Source organism: Grampus griseus, assembly GCF_964374135.1.
Source record: "Grampus griseus genome assembly, chromosome: 12".
Classification (NCBI taxonomy): Eukaryota; Metazoa; Chordata; class Mammalia; order Artiodactyla; family Delphinidae; genus Grampus; species Grampus griseus.
Window position 1 is genome coordinate 26551848 of NC_139006.1, and position 23291 is coordinate 26575138.

Below are 23291 nucleotides of genomic sequence, written 5' to 3' on the forward strand. Positions count from 1 at the left end.
CTCTAGAGCACCTTACGTGATTACTTTACATTACAGTTTGATAGTGTCCCCCTCCTGACGAATTTGGTGCGGCCCACTCCCCTTACTGCCTACACTACCCAGAAGGCACGCAGACCTTCCGGCCTCTGCTGCGGCCATCGAGGACTCGGGCGGAAGTAAGGCACACTTCCTCTCTCGAACTAGGTCGAGAGCCCATTGAAATCCTAAACTGACGCCCTTGTCTGACGTATACATGAATTTAATTTGTGGCGAGAAGGTTTCTTTTCCCTACAGGTCCCAGTTGGGGGGAGTATTCTTCTCTTCCCAAAGTAAAGATGTCCGCCGAGCGTAGGTTGTCTGAGTAAACGGAGTCAGAGTTGAATTGCGCAACCGCGAGTGCGTCCGGCCCGTGGATGACGCTTCTTTGAGGGCGGGCTGGACTATTCCAGCCGTAAATGGCGGAGCGCTAGTGCCCGCCCCCAGCGTGGACCGATCAGAAAGGAGGAAAGGCTGGGAACGGAGTCCCTGTTGGTTGGCCCCCGGGCCAATCGGAAGAGCGCTGATTTGGCGGGAGTCTTGACCGTCGCCGGGCTCGCGGGGTTTCTGCGCGAGCTAGGGTGGTGTCTAGCCGCGGTAGCCATGTTCGTGTCAGATTTCCGCAAGGAGTTCTACGAGGTGCTCCAGAGCCAGGTGAAGCCTTCTTTGGGCCCCGAGGCTTGGGGGAAGGGACGAGGGCCCGCGGCCGTGGGGGAGGGAGAGGCCGGGGTTCGGGGCGCCGCGCTCAGCCCTCTCTCCCCCGACAGAGGGTCCTTCTTTTCGTGGCCTCGGACGTGGACGCTCTGTGCGCTTGCAAGATCCTTCAGGTGAGGCCCGCGGGCTGGGCGGGCGGGGGGCGCGGGGGAGGAGCGGGGCGAGGACCCCATCCCGGGCGAGAGCTCGTCCTGGGGCGGGGACTCAGAAGGCTGCTTCCCTGGCGGGACGGCGTTGGGTAGGTTAGAGGGGAACTAGGTAAAAGGCAGGGATACTAGTTAGTATCTCTGTAGCAACCTGGACACAGAATGGTTGCATTCGAGAGATCCGTAGACCTGTGGCGGCTTCTCACGTGTGGGGTTTGAAGCGGAGGAATCTGACAGCCGAGGGCACAGTGGTGTCATAAGCGATTCTGGAGATACTCGATTCTTTAGCCTGTTAGGGAAGATCGTTGGTTCGGTTTTGAATATGGTGCAAGGTTTACATGAGCTTTGGTCAGAGGCCCTTGGGTCAGGAACTACTTCTCAGAAAACATAGAAAAACCATCAGCTTTTCAGTTTTCCTTTGGTGATTTTCAGCAAAGTTGACCAGATGATTCAGTGGACATTCATGTCCCCATCACCTACTTGCTGACATAAATATTTCACTAACCTTAGGTTATCACGTGTTGTTTGTCTCTCATCTTTTTTTTTTTTTAAAGTGCATTTCAAGGTAGATTGCAGACATCCTAGCTGCAATAGGTTTTGAAAAAAAATCTCTCTCCAGGCCCTGTTCCAGTGTGACCACGTGCAGTATACGCTGGTTCCAGTTTCTGGGTGGCAAGAACTTGAAACTGCATTTCTTGAGCATAAAGAACAGGTATGAGAGATGCATTTGAGAATATTTGGCTTTTTTTACTCAATTACAACTTCTTAACACTGAGCATTCTTTCTATGTATACAATAGCTTGCATGTATTTCTAACTACCGACTTTCTTCGGAAGAGAAAAGTGAGCTATATGTCCAGGTGACTTACCCTCAAATTGTGGAGACAAAATTGACAACAAAATAGAGATAGTGAATATGGACAGCCTCTAACTTTGAACTTGTGTTGCAGATACATTTCATCGTAAGGTGCTTGGAATTTGGCAGGTTGTTTTTTATATGGCCTTGTAAAAATTACTTTAGATTAGACTACTGTTTCATATTTATCTCTCCAAGAAAACATATCCAGGTTTCCAGCTTGAAATTCAGGAACATACCGTCTCCTTTTGAAATTTAAGCAGTAGAGGCCAGGCCTCCTCCCACCTCTGCATGGAGCTATAATGAGAGATGGGACATCTGAGACCCCACAGCCCCACAGGGAGAGACTGGAGTCTGGAAGAGGGTCCCTAGAGTTTCTGGCCACATCTAGGACTGTCTGGCAGAGATAAGTCCTCACCCGGTGCTCCTGTCATCATGAGAGGGACCTCTGCCAGTTCAATATTTATAAGGAAAGGGTTTTCTATAGTGATAGGATGTAATTAAAGGGTTAACTTAATATTTAGGTGCTTGTTAAGTGTGGCCTACCTAGGACTTGATAGAAATTTAATCCTGTGCCATGCTACTAGCACAGAAAGGCAATTTTTCACAGTACAGTGACAGATCAGAAGAGACCCGGTTATGCATTTGAACTCTTGGTCCATCCACATCACCTTCTTGACCCCAAGCCTGAGACTCGGGCACACTTATCCTCTGCCTGCTCCTCGTTGAAGCCAGGACAGGCATGGAACCCACCTCACAATGTCGCGGTGGAAATGAAATGGTATATGGAGTTGTTAAAGCAGTTGCACAGGCCAGCTGTGGCCGTGTTTGGAGCCCCTCACTGTCAGCGCCTCGCCATGCGTCAGGGGCTGCGTGTCTCAGCAGGACTCGGGCCTAGTGCTGAAGACAAACGGCCTCCCCCACGCGCTTACTCACAGGGTCCCCGTCCTTTTCTCAGTTCCACTATTTTATCCTCATAAACTGTGGTGCTAACGTGGACCTGTTGGATATCCTTCAACCCGATGAAGACACCGTATTTTTCGTGTGTGACACTCACAGGCCAGTCAATGTCGTGAACGTGTACAATGATGCCCAGGTAAGCCGGCCTTCGGGGCCCATGTCTCCCCTGAGTTCTCCTGTCCGTCTGTCTGTTCCCTTTTATGCTGCGGACAATGTGATGCCTGGTGTTCTTGACAAGGCCCGTGTCCACCTCCCCTATAAGAGCTGGAGCAGCCTGAGGACAGAACCTGGTCTTGTCCATCTTTGATGAGAAACATGGCACCTAACCTTGGAGGTGCTCAGAGGGTGTGTATGGAATTCGCTTGTCCTGGAAGGTGTAGGGACCAGAACCTGCCCTGAGTCTGCACTCCAAGCTCAGGCCAGCCCAGCCTTATTGAATATTGTGGGACCTCAGAGGTACCTCCCCTATAAATGGGGCTAGGATGCACTCTGCCCATCCAGGGTGGTGTGGGGACCAGCAGGACAGTGGTGTGAGGCTGCTGTGAGCCTGCCATGGCTCTGTCACACGTGCTCTTTGACCCGTCAGCAGTGGGCATGCATCCACAGTAACAAAGCATCAGCCCTGAAACTCTCACGTGAAGGGCCTCTTTTAGAGACAGGAGCTTTGCTCGCTTCAAGGTCACCGATCTCCGTGTCCTCTGTCAAAGGCTGAGGTACAAGGCATTCGTTTTGTTGGCTGAGTATGTGGCCTAAGAGGAAGTTTTTTTCCAAACTTAATGACTGTAGGTAGTTTTCAAATTCCCGTAGTTTCTGTGCACTGAATAGCATGCAGATTCCAGCGGCTCGCTGTGGCCAATCAAGAAATAAGACTGCGAGAGAAAACGTGATGGTTAGTTTTCCATGAATGACAGAGGAGATTGATTGCTTTTTGTTTTAATCTTAGATCAAACTGCTCATTAAACAAGATGATGACCTTGAAGTTCCCGCCTATGACGACATTTTTAGGGATGAAGAGGAGGATAAAGAACATTCGGGAAACGAAAGTGACGAGGGGTCAGAGCCTTCCGAGAAGCGCGCACGGGTGGAGGAGGTGGGTTTGGGCCTCTCAACACGGTCTTGAGGAAATGACCACTCCCCGAGGTCAGAGATGGGAGGCAGCAGGTGTGGGTGCCAACTCTGTGCTCTGCCATCCCCTGGCTGTGTGGCCTCAGGCAGGTTTCTGGACTTCTCTGAGCTGTAGCATCCAGCACTGGTGGCTTCTGCGAGATGTGGAATTACAGGTGGGAGGCGCTGCTCCCCCCACACAAGGGATGAGATTATTCTAGTGCTCGGTGTTGTAAGGAAGCTAATGCCCTCTGGCCCCTGGTCCTTGGTGTGCAGGCTGAGATTTGCCTCTGGAATGTTTGGGGTCCTCCCTTCATCCTTGGCCTGACCAGAGCCTTGGGAGGAGCCCTTCAGGGCCATGTTTGGGATGTTCTGGACACTGTCCATCTGGGGGGGGTGTCCTGCTTCCTCACCTGCCTGCTATTTCTAGAGTCTTGGATCGTCTGATTGGGACCTCTCAGACCCACTCTGAGATTTCTTTCCTCTTGCCTGGCTCTTTATCTGTTCTATTTTCCAGCCAACTTTTAGTCTTTATTTTCTAATCTTTGATTTTTTAGAGCTCTTTCTTTTTATTATATAGGTTCCAGGTGTACAGCATTATAATCCAACATCTGTGTACACTGCAAAGTGCTCACCACCATGAGCCTAGTTATCATCTACCACCATATGCTGGATCCTGATCCCCTTCACCCATGTCCTCCACCCACCAAGCCCCCTCCCCTCTGTAACAAATCTCTGTATCTATGAGTTTATTTTTGTTTGTTCATTTATTTTGTTTTGTTAGATTCCATGTGTGAGTGAAATAATATGGTATTTTATTTTATTTTTTATCTTTCTCCATCTCAGTTCACTTAGCATAATACTTCAAGGTCTATCTATGTTGTCACAGTGGCAGAATTCCATTTTTTTTTCTTTTTTTATGGCTGAGTGGTATTCTATTGTATATACACACCACATCTTCTTTATTCATTCATCTGTCGACAGACACTGAAGTTGCTTCCATGTCTTGGGTATTGTAAACAGTGCTGCAATGAACATTGGGGTACATGTATCTTTTTGAATTAGTGTTTTTGTTTTTTTCAGATATATGCCCAGGAGTGGAGTTGCTGGGTCATATGGTAGCTCTATTTTTAGTTTTTGAGGAACCTCCATACTGTTCTCCATAGTGGCTGCACCAATTTAGTTCCCAACGACAGTGTTGGAGGGTTACCTTTTCTCCACATCCTAACAACATGTGTTATTTGTGGTCTTTTTGATACTAACCATTCTGACAGCCGTGGGGTGATATCATTGTGGTTTTGAATTGCAGTTCCCTGATGATTAGTGCTGTTGAGCATCTTTTCGTGTGCCTGTTGGCCATCTGTATGTTTTCTTTGGAGAAATGTCTATTTAGGTCTTCTGCCCAGTTTTTGATTGGATTGTTTGGGTTTTTTTTGATACTGAGCTGTCTGAGCCCTCCTGATCAGCCCTGGAGTTCCACAGCCACGAGGGGAGGGGACAGGACTCCACTGTGCATCGTGGGGAGGGTCAAAGAATTCTTGGGCCCTGGGGGTTTTGTTAGTCAACTTTACTAAGGTATAACTTCTACTCAATAAAATTCACCGGGTGTACAGTTCAATGAGATTTGACAAATGTATAAAGCCATGTGACCCCCACCACATCATAATAGAGAACAGTTCTATCATCCCCCAGAAATTCCCTCATCAGGACCATGACTTGCCTTTTTAAATTAAACTTTGAACTTTGAGATCATTGTAGATTCACATGCAGATGTAAGAAATGAGTTGAAATCACTTACATACATTGCCCAGTTTCCCCCAGTGGTGACATATTGCAACACTATGGCACAACATCACAACCACTGAAATAGTCAAGACACAGGACATTTCCGTCACCACAAGGACCCCTCCTGTGGCCCTTTTATAGCCACACCACTTCCCTCCTGCCCCCACCCCCTCCTTAGCTCCTGGCCACAACTATACTCTTCTTCATTTCTATAATTTTGTCCTTTCAAGAATTATATAAATGGAATCATACAGTAAATAACCTTTGGGGATTGGCTTTTTCACTCAGCATAATTCCCTGGAGGTTCAGCCAGGCCTTGGGGTGTATCAGGTTGGTTCCCTTTAGTTACTGAGTATGTTCCATGGTGTGGCCGGCCTCAATTTAGCCAGTTACTCACTGACAGACATCTGGGCTGTCTCCAGTTTCTGGCTATTGTGAATAGAGCTGCTATAAATATTTGTGTGCAGATTTGTATGTATGAACACGAGTCTTCGTTTCCCTGGGATGAATGACCAAGCGTGCATTTGCTGGGTTGTGTGGTAGTTATGTGTTCAGTTTTTTAAGAAGCTGCCAACCTTTCCCAGAGCGGCTGTACCATTTTACATTCCAACCAACAATCTACAACTGACCCAGCTTCTCGCGTTACCACTAGGTAAGGAAGCTCCAGGCTCCCTGCCTGGCCTCTGACTCTACCCTGGCGAGGGTGTAGGGAGTGCACAGGTAGAAGGAGGAGGTGTTACAGATGGGAGGTGTTCATCGGGGGAGGCTGGGCTCCATGCGGCCTGCGCTGGGCTGGAGGGGGTGGTCCTGGAGTCAAGCACTTATCCTCTAAAAGTTTCCTGTCTTCCGAGGCTGTTCCTTCATGGTTCTTTGGCTTTTGTTGGGGAGTTTTTTCTTCGTACCTGTTGGTGTTTCCAAGTGGCCGGCTTCTTCAGCTCCAAGTCTGGGATATATGAACAAAAAAGAAAATCCAGGGAACTCATGCTGTGACCTCCCTCAGGTCCCAGGATCCCTGGCTGGTCAGCCTTCCTCTTCACCTTTCAGAATCTTTTTTTTTTATAATATGTGATGTTGGTGTTTTTAAGTATATTTAATGAATGTATAGAGAAAAATACACGTACATCATCTTTCCAGAAGCGAGTTTTTAAAACTGCCGTCCCCCCACCCCCTTGCCTTTGTTGTGGGAACTGAATGAGGTTGTGCCTGTGAGATCAGAATAGTCGCTGGAAACGGTGGGGTCTGGATGTAGAAGTGTGAGCTCTTTTTAATCTGGTGGGAAAGCCAGCAGGAGGCAGTGGCGGGCTCTTGGTGGATTGCTCCGTGCTGGGATGAAGGGCTCGGGGTGTGGCCTGAGCAGGTTCTGGCAGGGTGGTGGTGGTGGGGGGGGCGGCCAACCACATCCACGCACCCGCAGTGCTGATGGGCCAGAGGGCCCAGCTGCCCCCTCAGCGCCTCCCTCCCCAGGAGCAGGCTTCGTGCCCTGTGCCTTCTGCCAGATCAGAACCTTCTCTGGCTGTGGGGTGAGTTCCTGGCTCCTTTGCACAACCGTTTGTTCTCTTTGTCGTGGATCAGGAGATCGCGGAGCAAACCTTGAAGAGGAGGAAGCGAAGAGAATGGGAGGCTCGGAGGTGAGGCTGCGTCCAGCAGCGGGATAGCGGGTCAGCGATGCCCCTTTCTTTTCTATTTGAGGATCACATGTTCGGTTTAGAGCCTCTGCGCCAGTGTCTGCAGGATTGAGCGGGTGGCCCTGCACTGCGGAGGAGCTCAGGGCCCCTCTGTCTCGCCCTCTGGTCCCACGAAGGCCGGGCCTGGCCTGAAGGTCTCCCAAGCACATGCCATCCATTAGGGGTGAGGGCCCTGGTCCTTTGTTTTCATAGTTTTCTAAATGTAGATACTTTTATTTACAAATTCAAGAGATGGCAATTGTGTAAAACTTTTCATAGGAAAAAAGTATGAAAAGGAAACTAAGTTACACACACCTTCTCTTCCTGTTGCAAATTAAAAAACAGAAGTGCTTTAAAATGAAAACATTGGAGAGGTTATTCTAGCTTGAGGCAAACCGTGGAGCAGTGCTCTAGAGCTGGGAATTCCTTGCTAAACACAGTCCTTGGAGGTCTAGCAGGGTCTGAGTACCCAGCCCCCGTCCTGCTGTGCCCCCAGCCAACCCCCGTGGAAGGACAGTGTAAAACCATTTCAGGAAGTGTAAGGAAAGAAAACTGAATATAACCCACTTTCACTAATAGGAAGAGATTCTGGCTTTGGGTTGATTTTCCTGGGTTATCTGTACTTGTGCACATTTTACATAATCACACCTAATTTTGCATTTTTCCTCTTAATAGGATCATAGTTCTGATGGTTCCAAAAGCCTTTATCAACTGCCCAGTGCTCAACTGGCCGGTTCCCCTTCTTTGTGAACTGGAGGCTGGGTCCAGCATCCCCTTGTGACACATAGGCTGCACGCAGAGCCCGTCTTGTCTTGCTTGTTCCGTGAATTCCCTTCTGGGGATCATTTCTTGCAGGGGATTCTGGGGCTGTGCCATTTCACATATTCTGCAGCCACACGAGGTTTGAGCCCGTTTACTCCCTTCCCAGCCATTGTACGTCTACACTCCTTGAAGAGTCAATAAGTGAAAACAAACTATTTCAGTTGCGTTTCTTGGGTACCGTCCAGTTTTAGCATTTTTCCCAATATTTGTCTTCCTGTTCTGCTTCCTGTTGAAGACCCGCGTTTTGTGTCATTACAGAAGAGACATACTCTTTGACTACGAGCAGTACGAATATCATGGGACATCGGTAAGTACAGATAGGTGGGATCCTGGTCACGTTTGGACTCTAGGGGTCACTGTCCTAAAACAGGAGGAGGAATGAGCACAGGTTTTAGAGCCACGAAGGCCTGGTATGAATTCCAGCCCCACAGCTTCCTCTTTGTGATCTTGGGCAGGGGATGCAGCTTCTCTGAGCCTCTCCTCCTCAGTAAAAGGAAGAGAGCAGCCCTCACTCCAGAGGCAGTTGTTGGGACAGTTCCTTTTACCTAGAGGTACTCAAGGAACAGCAGCTATTATTTCTGTTCATGATCAAAAGTACAGAACAAGGGAGTTCCCTGGCGGTCCAGTGGTTAGGACTTGGCGCTCTTACTGCCAGGGGTCTGGGTTTGAACTAACATCCTGCATGCTGCGTGGCCAAAAAAAAAAAGTGCAGAACAGGTCTGTTAGTCTCTGTGCAAGAAGGTAGAACTCTGGACTTACACAGGCCCACCAGCATATGTGTTCCAGGAAGAGTTTCGTACAGAAAACCCAGTGTGTCGACTCTGGCATCACTGAGCAGAGCTCAGGGCCTTGAGGACCCCTAGAAAATAAGTTTCCAGTAAAGCATCCTGTGTTTAGCATTAGAATTTGGCTCTGGGGCCTTGGACCCTGAGCACAGATCTCCAGAGCCCCTTTTCTGGTCAAGGCCCCATTGCCCTTTGTGGGATCGTCTCTCTGCCCTGGCAAGTGGAGGATCCTAAGCCGCAGGAGGGGTGGGTGGTGTGGGCAGGAACGGATGCCCGGCTCCTCAGATGCTGGAAATTCCCGCGGAAACTAGTCTCCTTGGCGCTGTTGAAGGAAGCCCAACGTCTCAGGGCAAACGGGATTTAGAGTCTTCTGGTCAGACCCTGATCCTCCCATCTCCTGCCAGGACCCAGCCCGTCTGCTCATGGGAGCTGGATACTTCATCCACAGACAGCCCTGTGGGAAAGACCCTGCTCGCATGGTCCCAGGGCCCCGGGCAGCACGATCCTGACCTTGCCGTGAGCATGGCTGCCCGACCTTAAGCCTGTCTCTCTTGCAGTCGGCCATGGTGATGTTTGACCTGGCGTGGATGATGTCCAAGGACCTGAGCGACATGCTGTGGTGCGTGAGGCCCTCCTATGAGCAGCTGCATCCTCACAGCCAGGGCGGGTCCCCACTGCCAGGGGAGTGCCGGGTGCAGCCCCTTTCTGCACATGTGCAGGCCCTGGTCGTCTTCCTGACTGGGGCCCCCGGCTGCACACAGACTCCTGGGGGGACTGGGGAGTGTCATGGGGTGCCGAGGGTCTGAGGGAGGGGCCTGGGCCTCTCCACCCTTCCCAGCTGACCCGCCCAGCCTTGCTACCCAAATCAGTTTGAGCGTGAGGTTTGAACAAGGCTGCTGTCGCCAAGCATCTTTGCAACCCTGGCGGGGGGTAGTTCTGGGACAGGAGTAGCCGCTGGCCTGCCTCTGAGCCTGCTGCTGGGGCTTCCAGCGGGGGTGCGTGGCCCACTGCGCTCCTGAACGCCGGTTGATTTGGGGACTAAAGGCTCAGAGTCTAGCGAGGAGTGTGTGGGTCTGGCCTGCTTCACCCTCAGCATTCTGCTCTAGGTCCTGGTTTTCTCCTCTGCAAGGTGACGGTCTGTGCTGAGTCAGAGCCTCAGGACGGCTGGGGCAGGGCCAGGCACTGGCCACATCAAGGCCCAGAGGTGCCCTGTCGCCCTGAGCTGGCAAGGGTGGCGTGCGGCCAGGCGAGCCGGGACACAGGCGATGTGGGGCCTGCCGCTCTTGTCATAGGGGATCCCTGCTGGGAACCAAGAGCCCCACAGCAGTGACACCGCAATGGGAGCCTTGGAACCTCTTCACCCGCAGGGTGGGACCGCTGGTCCAGCGGAGTGTCTGGGTCAGGCCACGCTGGCAGGACATGCCTGTGAGTGCCGCCCACCCATTCACGGCTCCATTCCTCTCCTTCCAGGTGGGCCATTGTTGGACTAACAGACCAGTGGGTGCAAGACAAGATCACCCAGTAAGGATGCGCTCCCCCGGGCTGTCTGAGGTCGACCGCAGCCGGGTTTGCAGTGGTGGGCTGGGGGCAGCGTCCCTGCGGCGCCCTTTGAGGAGGGGCTGCCTTGGGCCTGGGTCCTTGTCAGGACTGGACCTCTGGTGCAGTCATGTGTGGCCTTGTGTGGATGCTTCATCCACCTCGGGGGCCCAGCAGGTGGAGCCTGAGATGAGCGGAGGGGCCCGGTCTCCCGGCTCTCATGTTGTCTGTTGACCCCTGTGCCCAGTGGACACAGGGCTGGGAGGAGGGGCCAGGGCCCCGAGGCCTGCCAGGGCAGGCAGGCGTGATCTCAAAGGTTGGGGGAAGGCTGGACAGGCCTGCAAGGAGGGCTGGTGTGGACCCGAACCCTTTTTGCCCTTGGTGGGTGGGCTTTGCTGTTCCTCTCTGTCCGACTCCAGGATGTAGACACCTGGGAGGGGCGGGGGAGCCGGTGCCCCTCTCATTCCTGCTGCTCTGGTGCCATCAGGTGGGAACTGTAACCCCATCCAAGGGCCCCGTGCCTGCCTCCTGGCACAGCCTCCGCCTGCACTGGTTGCAGAGGCCCCTGTGCCCCGGTAGCTGCCCCTCCCACCCTGCCCACTGGAGGGTCCCGAGTCTCACGGCCTGGGCCTAGCCTGCTCCCCTCCTGTGTTGCCGATGGTGTCAGGTGCACAACGCTGGGCACCATGCTGGCCTGGGTGGCCCCTCAAGTGGACCTAGACGGGGTCTGCCTTCTCCTGCTCTCCTCGCCAACACTTCCTGTGCTGGGCATCTTGTCACTATGGGGTCTGTCCACTGACCGTGGCTGGCAGGTGGGCCATGCACCCTCTGTGCCCACCCTAGGGGGCCTCAAATAAATGACGCGGGGCAGCTGCTGCCCAGGAGAGATTGCACAGGGGTGGCAGATGAGGCTAGAGCCTGGCCCTCGATTGCCTGCAGAGGCAGCAGGGGTCCTGGGCCCTGGACAGGAGGGGCGGAGGGGGCCCCAGGCTGCGTGCTGTCTTCCAGGATGAAGTACGTGACCGACGTGGGCATCCTGCAGCGGCACGTGTCCCGGCACAACCACCGGCATGAGGACGAGGAACATGCGCTCTCCGTCGACTGCATGCGCATCTCCTTCGAGTACGAGTATCCTCACAGCTCAGCCCTGCATCCCCGGGACGAGAGGCTCTGGGCAGAGGGCCCAGTGGGTGCAGCAGGAGTCCTGGACGTGGGCCCTGCCTGGCTCGTCCATGGCTTTGCCATGTTCAGGAGCATCACGTGTATCAGGGTGCATGGGTGCTGGGTGAACACAGGCAAGTGCACATGGGGCCACGGTGGTTCAGGCAGTTGAGAGGGTTTGCAGACTCCTGCCGAGCGGGCTGGGAAGCAGCAAGCAGATGCAATTAGAGAGTGACACTTCACGAGGAGGATGTGGCGCCTCGAGGGGGCGACCCGGGCCAACGGGCCGGCTGCAGGGCTCAGGACAGGCTTGGTGAGGCCATGTCAGAGGGGAGACTCAGCTACCCTCAGGAGAGGGAGGGCTGCCTGGGCAATCCCATGGCCTTGCAAAAGCCCTGAGGTGAGCTCCAGGGAGGGGTTGGAGCTATGGACGGGTGCAGGTGGAGGAGCTGGTTCCTGGTACTTGAATGTCCTGGGGCTGCCGAATGGGGGGGATAGGCTGTGGCAGCTGTGACAGGGGTCTCGCTGCTTTGGTGGCGGGTAGAGCGATGGTAGGAGTGGGGCCGGCCTGTGCCTGCCCTGGAACAGCTGGGGACCAGTGAACATGGCTTGGACGGGTCAGGTGGGGGTGCCCACGACAAGTCTAGGAAGAGGTGCCGGGTGTGGGGCAGCCAAGCTCCGGGAGGGGGCGACCACCAGGAGCTGGGTCCTGACACGTGACGTCCAGGGACCGGGGTGCGCTGGGGGTGCGGGCAGGGAGGACAGTGGCCCCAGGGCCCAACCAGCAGGAGGGACATCACAGAGGACAGAGGCCGCCGCGTGCCCAGAGACCCTCGGCGTGGGCGAGGACCATCCTCTTAGCCACACTTGTGGCCCCAGGAGTGAGGAAGAGCCTGTCAAGGAGTGGAGTGAGGATGAGGCTTTGTTGAGGGGATCCCAGCACAGGCCCAGGCAGGTGGAGCCCGCGGGGAGCGGGTGGGAGGCCAGCCTGAACTGGCGACGCCCAGTGGTGCCTCCCAAGTCCTGTGTGGCCACAGGGGCCCCCGGATAAGGCTGTGTGTCCACATCTCCCAAGCTGTCTGGGTCATGTTAAACTAAGGTCGAAGAGCTCCAGGTCCCCGGGGGGGCTGACTGGTTATACAGGTGGTGGTCCCAGGGCGGGGGCCTGGGTCACTATGCAGCCACAGCTCCTTGACCGTGGGCCCAGCCTCCGCCTGGCGCTCTATCAGCACTGGTCCCTCCACGACAGCCTGTGTAACACGTGCTACACCGCGGCCAGATTCAAGCTCTGGTCTCTTCACGGGCAGAAGCGGCTGCAGGAGTTCCTCGCGGATGTGGGGTGAGTGAGCGCCGAGGCCTGCCCCCCATGGCCCCCCTCCCCTGGGGGAAAGCCCCCACTCCTGCTCTATCCCACATTCCTCACTCGATCCCAGAATCTGGTCTGAAGGCCAGGCCGGGACATCAGCCGTGGCATCACGCCTCCTGTGACTGGTGCTCCTCCTTCCCAGTCTCCCCCTGAAACAGGTGAAGCAGAAGTTTCAGTCCATGGACGTCTCCTTGAAGGAGAATTTGCGGGAGATGATTGAAGAGTCTGCCAATAAATTTGGGTAAACACATGTTTCTCTGGATTAAGCTTTGTCAAGGTTTCAGCTTTAATCACATTCTAAAAATAATGCAGAAAACAACGCATAGATGATTGTGACCTGACTAGCCTTCCCTGAAGTTTTTAGTTCTCTTTGGGTTAAAATTAGGATTTAAGGTGCCTGAAAAGTGTAGAATCCTTACATCCTGGGGCCGAGGTGCAGACCTTTGAGGTCAACATGGACTGTCCATCACTGGACCCTGGAAGGGCCCACTGGGGCCAGGTTCAGGCGAGCTCTGCCCAACCGGGTCTTCTGACGCTGCTGGAGGGACACGGGCCTGGCTGCTCCTGGCGCCCTGGGGCGCAGGCAGGAGAGGACCACACCCACATCCCCGTACCCACCCCCTGACACACACACACACAGCTAGCTCATGCCCTGCCCTGACGGGCTGACAGCTTTGTACCGGGTGCTCAGCACCCTGGTTGAAGGCTGGTGTGTCGGCCTCCTGACTCCGTCCATTCTCTGACGGGAATGGCTAGCTGCAAGCATCAATGGGGGCTGGGGAGGGAGCATTAGTGCTGGCCTGGCCTGTGTGAGAGCTCACCCCAACTCGAGGACACTTCGGCCACGTGCAGAACGACAGCCGTGTCACTTCCTCCCGTTGCAGCATGAAGGACATGCGCATCCAGACTTTCAGCATCCATTTTGGCTTCAAGCATAAGTTCCTGGCCAGTGATGTGGTCTTTGCCACCATGTCGCTAATGGAGAGCCCCGAGAAAGACGGCTCTGGGACGGATAACTTCATCCAGGCTCTGGACAGTCTCTCCAGGTAGTGGGCCTGGCCGTGGGCCCCCATCCCCACCGGCCACTCGGCCCTCAGCCCTACACTGCCAGGGAGGCAGGTCACAGGGCCCCCAGGCATGGGGGTGACTGTGTCTGCAGGAATCCAGATCACAGTCCACCTGAGCTGGGGGCGCACGAGACACGTGCCCGTCTTCAGTATGTGTCATGTTCTTTGGAATCCTTTTCTTCTTTCTTTTTGATTTAAAAATTTTTCTTCTTTCTCACCTCCCATACCCCTTCAGGCATTATTGTTTATTCATTCCTGTGTTTCTTCTAGTTTAGTTTTCATTTCTCAATTATTTTTCTTTGACTTCTAATTTTTTCTTATCTCACTTCCTGAGATGTACTATTTTTTTTAATGTCTTTCAGCTTGTTTTGAAACAGAATATTACAGTTCTGGTCTTTTGGGGGCGTGTCTTTCTAGTTAACCTTCATTGTTGAGAGGGAGACTATCCTCCTTGTTCTTTTTCCTGATGATAACTGAGAGGATTTGATCGTTGCTCATTTTTTTGTGAGTTTAGTCTTCCTGACTTTTTCGGGGGAGGTATGGTTCACACAGCTTTTCCAGCTTCAGAGTGTTAGAAGTGGAGGCGCCTGCTTTCTGGGGTTTCCTGGTCCATTTCCAAGCACACTTTTTTAAACAGATTTGCTAAGCTATTATTCACATACTCTGTGGCGCACCCATTGTAAGTGTACAATTTAGTGGCTTTTAGTATATTCACAAGGTTGTGCAAACATCACCACTATCTAATTTTACGACATTTTTATTGCTCCAAAAAGAAACCCTGCTCCCCTCAGCCATCGCCTCCTAAATCTCCCATCTCCCCCAGCTCTTGGCAACCAATAACCTACTTTCTGTATCCATAGATTTGCTATTCTGGACATTTCATATCCATGGACTCAGACATTAAGTGATCCTTTATGGCCTTGCCTCTTCTGCTTAGAATAATGTCCTCAAGTTTTATCCGTGTTATAGCATGTGTCAGAATTTCCTTTCTTTTTATTGCAAATAATATTCTATCATAGGGATAGACCACATTTTATTTATCCATCATCAGTTGATGGACATTTGGGTAGTTTCCACCTTTTAACGGTGATGAAAAATGATGTTGTGAACACACGTGTGAGTTTTTGTGTGGACATGTTTTCCTCTCTCTTTGGTATATACCTGCGAGTGGAATTGCCTGCTCATGTGGTGATTCTGTGTGTCACCTTTTGTATAACTGCTGGACTGTTTTCCAAAACGTGATTTCACCATTGTACATCCGCACCTGCAGTGTATGAGAGTTTGAATTTCTCCATATCCTCACCAACACGTGTCACTGTCTGACTTTTTGATCGCAGCCATCCTAGGGGTATGACGTGGTCTCACTGTGGCCTTGATTTGCATTTCCCTAATGGTTAATGATGTTGAGCAGTTTTTCATGTGCTTATTGGTCATTTGCATATCCTGTTTGGAGAAATGTATGTCCTTTGTCTCTTTAAATTGGGTTGTCTTTTTTTTTTTTTTTTTTTTGTGGTACACAGGCCTCTCACTGTTGTGGCCTCTCCCGTTGCGGAACACAGGCTCCAGACGCACAGGCTCAGCGGCCATGGCTCACGGGCCCAACCGCTCCGCGGCATGTGGGATCTTCCCGGACCGGGGCATGAACCCGTGTCCCCTGCATCAGCAGGCGGACTCTCAACCACTGCGCCACCTGGGAAGCCCAAATTGGGTTGTCTTTTAATGACTGAGTTGTAGGAACTGATTTGTATATTCTAAATATGTCTCTCAACATATACATGATTTGCTAGTATTTTCTCCCATCCTGTGGGTTGTCTTTTTACTTTCTTGATGTTCTTTGAAGCACATTTTTAATTTTGATGATGTTTGGGTTATCTATTTTTTCTTTTGTTTCTTTTGTTGTTGGTGTCATAGCTAAGAAACCATTGTCTAATCCAAGGTCACAAAGATTTACACCTCTGTTTTCTGTAAGAGTTTTATAGTTTTAGCCTTTATATTAGGTGTATGATTCACTTGAGCTTAATTTTTGTATCTGTGAGGAAGGGATCAGCTTAATTATTTTGCATATGGGCATCTGACTGTTCTAGCACCATTTGTTGAAAAGACTTCTTCTACCATTGAATTAATTTGGCACCCATGTTGAAAATCAGTTGACCATACATGTGGGAATTTATTTCTTGATTCTCACTTCTCTCCCACTGATCCATGTGTCTAACCTTATGCCAGTACCACACTGCTTTGACTACTGTAGTTTTGTAGCAGGTTTCGGCTATGCTGTGTTCCTTGAATTTTCACGTGGATTTTAGAATTAGTTTATTAATATCTGCAAAGAAGTCAGATTGCATTGAATCTATAGGTCAATTTGGGGAGTGTTGCCATATTAACAATATTAAGTCTTCTAATCCATGAACATGGATGTTTTTCCATAGACTTAGATCCTCTTTAATTTCTTTCAACAGTGTTTTATAGTTCAGAGAATAAACTGTACACTTTTTAGTAGATTTATTTCTAAATATTTTATTCTTTTTGATGCTATTGTAAATCAACTTACTAATTTCATTTTTGGTTTGCTCATTGCTACTGCATAGAACTACAATCAGTTTTTGTATACTGATCTTGTCCTGCAAACTTGCAGAACTTGTTTATTAGTTCTGACAGTTTTTTAGTGGATTCTTCAGGATTTTCTATATATAGGATCATGTCACCTGCAGATGAAGATAGTTTTACTTCTTCTTTCCCAATCTAACTGCCTTTTATTTCATTTTCTTACTAATTGCCTGGCTAGAACCTCCATGACAATCCCAGTGTGTTTGATCAGTGCCTTTGCCTTCCTTTTCTGAATTGTCCTTCTCTTGCCCAGTTTCAGTTCCACTTGTAGCCGTCTCTCCTTAGCAAGGGGCCCAGAGTGGAAAGGAGCTCTGGCTGGTACAGGGAGCTAGCCTGCTCCAGCCCTCTGGTGTTTGCCATGGCCCTCACACTCACCTTCTCTTGCGTGGCGCAAAAATCTTAAGTTTTGGCCACTGTCCCCAGTTGCCTGGAGTTTCACCTTTCTTAGGTCTCTGCTTCTCTGCTCCCTCCCACACGTCTGGTGGCCAGTTGAGGGTCTCTTCCCACCTGCCTATAGTTTGGGGTCTGTGGTGTTCCGCATTCTTTGTGTTGTAAATGTAGGTCCTAGGTCTTTGGTTTTGTAATGTAGTTGCTCTGTTTTTACCTAGAAATATGGAGAAATCAAAAAACTATACTGCCGACTGTTTCCGCCTCCTCTCAGAATTGATGGGCCAGTCTTAGCCATTGTCTGCTGACTTCCTGCTGTGACAAAAGAGCATTCATCCCATTTCTGTGCGCCTTCCCCTCCTGTTGGTACAGTTGTGCCACTATTTTTAGCTCCTTTGTAACCTTAACATACTTCGGTCTTGTTCTTTCACCAGCATCTCTTGTCTCCCTAGTTGGTAAGAAAAGGGTTTGGGCATCCTTCGTTTTCTCCTCCCCCATACCTCCCAGGATGTGAAAATACTTTCTCATGTTCAAGGTTAACAAAAGTGGGGTAGAGAACAGAATGTGAGTCATCTCATCTTTGGCTGTAGGTTGATTCTCAAAGATGAAGATCAATAAATAGTGTTACTTGGTTGCTCTAATAAAATATTCCAGAGTCACTAATGTGCGGTGATCCCATTCCTTTCTGGCTCAGCTCTTTGTTTTCCTGGGAGCTCTTCATTGCCTCCTTTATCATATCTGGTTTTCCCAGCTCTCATTCCCTGAGCCCCTTCTGTCCAGGAGAGCCTGGGGCTCTGTTCTCAGCTCCAGCTCCCTAGTCCTGCCACCCGCCGCCACAACTGGCGGCCCAGACTGTGCCACTGGGGTGGACCCAGCACATCTTGGGATCCTCATCTGTTTTTTTTACTCCCCCATTTTGCTAGAACATAATTCTTAAGCAACTTTTAAAGAAAGGGCACATGTGAGGTAAACATTCTGAGTTCTTGCACATCTGACAGTATCTTCTGCCCTCATCTGATTGCTGGTTTAGCTCATGCAGAATTCAGGGTTGTTGCCTGTCTCCCAGCAGCCAGTGGTGTTGATGAGAAGTCTGAGCCATTTTGGTTTTTGTTTCTCTGTAAATGCACCCTCACCCCCACCAGAAGCTTTCGGAATCTTTTTTGATTCTCAGTGTTCCAGAATGTCTAGTTGTGTGTGGGGTGGATCTTGTTTCATGCATTAGACTGAGGTTTTGGGTGAGCCCTTTTAGTCTGAGGAAATGCTTTCATACTCTGCCTTTACTATTCCCCCCACACATATGTCTGTTTCTTAATTTTTCTAGACTTCCTGGAATGATTCTCTGTCTCTGATTTTTGCCTTATATTTTCCATGTGTTTGTCTTATTTGTGGTAAGGAAGGTTTTCTTGACTTGGAGTGAATTTTTTATTTGTTGCAACCATTTTACTTTCTACAAATACTTCCTGGTTTCTGATCATTTTTCATAGCATCCTGTTCTTGGTTTACGAATGTATTGCCCAAATCTCTCTGAAGATACTAATTAGACTTCATTTTAAGCTTTCTTTTGGTCTCCAAATTATGTTTCCACTAGGGCTGGTTTTTCAGGCCACAGGCATTTCTCAAATGTCTGGTGGTCCTCCACATTCAAGGGGTTGGGGGGGGTGGGGAAGGCTGTGGAAGCCTGGCAAGCCTGCTGGCCGGAAGGCATCACTTCATCTTGGTGGGTGGGAAGCCCATGTGACACTTTGGGACCCTTACCTCCTGGGTGCAGAGGCTTTGCTCGAAGACCTAACTTCTCCATAGAGGGCTCATTTTAATGTGTTCAGAACGGAACCCTCCTTTGTGTGGGGGAAGGGTAAAAATCCATCTGTCTGGTGGCGCGATCCCTAGTGCCCCCCCAAGCCTCTCCAGTCAGAGCCCTGCAGCACCTTCTAGGAGGCACCTCTGCTGGCTTCCAGTCTCTGGTCTTCTGATGCCAGCAGGAACCCACCCCCCCGCACCTCTCCTGTCCATCGCTGTGGGCTTAGACACTTTTTATTCCTTCCTCTCACCGGAAAGGGAGCTGGGGAGGGAGGGAAGTGAACTTTTGGCTCCACAGCCCCTCTGACCCAGAAACCAGGTGTCCGGTCTGCGGCCAGTGATGGAGCCGTGCGCCTGCCATGTTTCAGGGGGAACCTGGACAAGCTGTATCGCGGCCTGGAGCTCGCCAAGCAGCAGCTGCGCGCCACACAGCAGACCATCGCCAGCTGCCTCTGCACCAACCTCATCATTTCCCAGGGGCCCTTCCTCTACTGCTCCCTCATGGAGGTCAGCTCCCCACAGACACGTCCCTAGCCCCGCCTGCTGGCCGCCCCCTGACCACCTACCCCCACTCCCTGCAGGGCACGCCAGACGTTATGCTGTTCTCCAGGCCAGCTGCCCTGAGCCTGCTCAGCAAGCACCTGCTGAAGTCCTTCGTGTGCTCGGTGAGGGTGGGAACACAGCAGCCGGGGGTGGGGGGCAGTGGCTGGTGCCAGACACTGGCCTTGGGGTGCGGGGGCTGCTCACCTGCCAGGGGCTGGCAGGTGCCTCCCTTTTCCTGAGCTGTGTTCCTCCGCTGAGCCCTGAACCCTCCACTTCCCACCAGCCCTCGTGCCATCACTCACCACCCAGGTCACTTGGACAAGTGGCGGGGCGGGGGGGGGGCGCCTCACAGAGCACGCAGGGCTGGGGCTCATGTTCAGTGCAGGCGGGGTGGGGCGGGGCGGGGGGTGCTGGGGAGGGCCTCCTGGAGGGGTGACAACTGTGTTAGGACCTAAAGGAGGTGAGGGAGGGAACAGCCAGGGGCACAGGAGGCTGGGGGCAAGCTGCGTGGGGACTTGAGTGTCTCTGGGAAGAGGGAGTCCCTGGAGGATTTTGGGGAGCGAGGGACTGGGGCTCCTGGGCACTGTGACCGAGGTGCACTTCCCTCTGCAGACGAAGAACCGGCGCTGCAAGCTACTGCCCTTGGTGATGGCCGCCCCCCTGAGCGCGGAGCAGGGCACTGTAACCATGGTGGGCATCCCCCCAGAGACCGACAGCTCCGACAGAAAGAAGTGAGTCCTGGGGCCCGGGGCTATGGGGGGTCGGTCTTAATGCCAGGCCAGGGATGGCCTTTTCCACCATGAAGCAGGGTGGTGGGGCTTACACACGTGGGCTGCAGGGTGGGACAGCATCAAGCATGCACTGAGCAGGGTCAGAGTGCAGGGAGGTGCAGCAGGTAGGCAAGCCTGAGGGTGGCAGGGCAGTTGGGGCCTCATGCTGAAAGCCCAGGACAGACACCAGTGCACAGGGCTCACCGGTGAGGGCACGTCTCTGGGCTCCAGGTAACCTGGGTTCCTCCCTGTGAGTAGCCTGAGGCTTCTTGGGAGCTCCCACCCCAGCATGGGGTGGGGGGTGCAGGTGTGGTGTGGGCGTCCAGCTTCCAGGCAAGGGCATCCAGCTCCCTGAGGAGGGCCGGCCAGGGTCAGACACACCCAGGATGGGCGGCGAGGTGCGTGGCCCTGCGGCCGCGGCAAAACCCTCAGCCCTCCCTGGGCCTGAACCCTCCTCTGAGGAGCAAACAGTTTGCACTGAAAATCTGGATCAGGTCTGGGTCTTACCCTGGGTCTGGATCGGTCCCAGCTCTGCCACTGTGAGCTTTGACCACCTTCTGCGTCTGCAAAGGCCATTGAGCCGTGAGTAGGGAGACAATGGCCTCTGAGACGAGTGCTTCCCTGCTGCCGGGCTGCTTTCCAAAGCTCCCTCGAGGGTCTCAGATCCAAAGTTACATGGGTGGGAGCCAGCCAGGGTTCCCGAGGCAGCACCGCAGCCGCCTGTGTCCTCACTCGGGCTGCCAGTCTGTGCATGGCTGGGCCAGTTGGCGGTGAGCTCGGTGGCCGTGCACAGTCTCCTGTGAGGGTGGCCGTGGAGGCTGGGAGCACTTGCCCTCCTCTGCCCGCCTTCTGCCCTCTGCTCTCCACGACAGGCACTGGAGCCCCTTCCCCACACTCCCACTGTCCCCACCAAACCTCCCTCGAGGCAGCTCCATCCAGGCTGCTCTCCGAGGAGCTCCTGTTCCCCCACCGCCCTGTGGGCCCCTCATCCCTGGTCCCACCTGCTGTGTGTGTCTAGGACCCATCCCCACACGGCTCCATGGAACCTCTGCCTCTCACCTGCCCCAGCTGCCAGCACGGTGCCTGGGGGGGCACCAGGGGACACGCCCACCTGAGGGCTGAGAAGGGCTCACATGGGAGCAGTAGTGAGAGGCAGTGGTCGTCCAGAGAGTGGGCTGAGGCCTCTGGGCTGTGGCCAGTGAGGAGTCTGGTGTGTCCCTGGCGGGGAGGGTCCACTGCAGGCACAGCCCCCAATGTGCCTCTGTGTGTCCCCAGCTTTTTTGGCCGGGCGTTTGAGAAGGCGGCGGAGGGCACCAACTCCCGGACACTGCATAACCATTTCGATCTCTCAGGTAAGAGTCCGCCGCACTGAGGCCCTTTCAAGGTCAGTGCTGGCCTTGGAACCAGGGAAGTGCCGGGGGTGCCCTGCCAGCAGTCCTCTGGCCTCAGGCCCTGCACCCCATCTGGGCCCTGACAGGCATACCTGGCTCTGGCCTTAGGATCCAGCCCCTGAGATCACTTCACCAAGGAGCTTGGGGGTCTGGCCACCACTGTGCCCTGACGCTGCTGCATGGTGGCTTTGGGGGGGCCACACCTGTAGGCCACCGGATGCCAGTGTGGAACATGGCATGTTTGGCCATATTTACTTTCTGGTCTTCAGATGTGTGGCACTTTTCCCCTGTGTTAGTGAGCCCCAGCTGCTGTAATAAAGCACCACAGAGTGGGGGGTTGAAATAACAGAAATGCATTTCTTACTGTTCTGGGGGCTGGAAGGTCAAGTGTCAGCAGGGCTGGTTCCTCCCAAGGCCTCTCCCCTAGGCATGTAGATGCCGTCGTCTCCCTGTGTCTCCACGTGGTCGTCCCTCTGTATGTCTGTGTCCTGATCTCTTCCTATAAGGTTACCAGTCAGACCGAATCAGGTCGCACCCTAGTGACCTCATGTGACCTGATCACCTCTGTAAAAGCCCACTGCCAGGTACACTCACGTTCTGAGGTGCCGGGGTTAGGCTGTCACCATAGCAAGGTGGGCACCTTCAGCCCATAGCGCCCACCTCTCAGAAAGGACCTCTCACATCACCACTGATGCCTTAACGAGGACCAGTCTCTGAGTCCAAGACCCGCCTTCACCCCATTGCCTCTGGAGTCTAGAGCTGGCATCTTCCTGCCGGGCCGACTCAGGCTGTGGCTCCGTGGTGGGGGGACCCCTCCAGCAGCAGCCCCCCACTTCCTGTTTCATGCCTGAGACGGCAGACAGGCGGTGCTGGCCAGCCTGCAGGATGCCCCGGCTTCCCACGTGGGGAAGACTAGAGGGCCGGGAGCTGCTGGCTTCCCCCAGGGGTGGGCGGCTTGCAGGGGGTGTGGAGGAAGTCGAGGCCTGAGGTACCCACAGCTTGCAGGGCCAGGCTGGCTGGTTTTGTCCTGTCTGATGAGGCCCCGTGCTTGTCTGAGGCTGATGGCCCCCAGAGATGGGTCAATTTGCACCATGTCCCCTTCTACGGAAGAGACACCAAAGCTGAGAGACTGGCCAGAACAGGATGGAAGGCCGCCTCCTGCCTGACCGCTCGGGTGGGAGGGAGGCCTCTCTGCCAGGGCTGTGGTGTTCAGAGTGTCACCGCTGGTCCCCTGGCTGCCCCGAGGGTCCTGCCCACAGACCACAGTCGCAGCTGCACCGACAGGGCAGCCAGGGAGACCGGTTAAATAGGCCTCATGATCCAGAGCACCCCAGGCCACCAGGGAGCCAAGTGCGCCTTTGGAATGTGATAGGGGGTTGTCGCCACTGGGGCGCCGGGCAGCGGGAGTCAACTTGGTACTTGGTGGCCTCCCCCAGCTCTGTCCCTGCTCCTCCCGTCCCAGTGATGTTTTCCTTTCATTACTTCAGTGATTGAGCTGAAAGCCGAGGACCGCAGCAAGTTCCTGGACGCACTCGTGTCCCTCCTGTCCTAGGGTGAGTCATGGGGGAGGGGTGCTGGTGGCTTCCCATGGCCCTGCCACAAAGCCCAGCTTCTACCTGGGTTTGAGGCCGGAGATGGGGTCCAGCGCCTGTTCCCAGGGACGCCTGTCCCCAGGCTGGTGGCAGTACCACAATGGGCCACTTTGAGGGATCTAATTTCATTAAGCTCCTGGGATCCCTTCAGAAGGAGCTGCGTTTACCCTCCTCTGATCACAAGGCGCCAGGTGTGGCCGGGAACGGGGGCTGCCCTCGCCCCAGCG

At 53.2% G+C, this 23291-nt stretch overlaps 1 protein-coding gene across 7 annotated transcripts; it reads left to right on the plus strand.

Annotated features, from left to right (window-relative positions):
- Positions 1-618: 618 nt before the first annotated feature.
- Positions 619-23024, plus strand: CDC45 (cell division cycle 45; the record flags this gene model as incomplete). Of its 7 annotated transcripts, none has more annotated exons than XM_082668260.1 (18): positions 619-669; positions 783-842; positions 1495-1587; positions 2689-2826; positions 3634-3780; positions 7152-7207; positions 8324-8372; positions 9408-9469; positions 10321-10371; positions 11395-11514; positions 12755-12886; positions 13056-13154; positions 13798-13959; positions 19137-19275; positions 19350-19433; positions 19924-20042; positions 21357-21433; positions 22960-23024. In XM_082668260.1, 18 exons carry the CDS (start codon positions 619-621, stop codon positions 23022-23024), a joined length of 1704 nt encoding a protein of 567 aa, XP_082524386.1. The 7 variants fall into 7 exon arrangements, with proteins under 7 accessions (XP_082524386.1, XP_082524389.1, XP_082524388.1 ...); XM_082668263.1 differs by having other exon boundaries at positions 11395-11508; XM_082668262.1 differs by having other exon boundaries at positions 9408-9466.
- Positions 23025-23291: the final 267 nt, after the last annotated feature.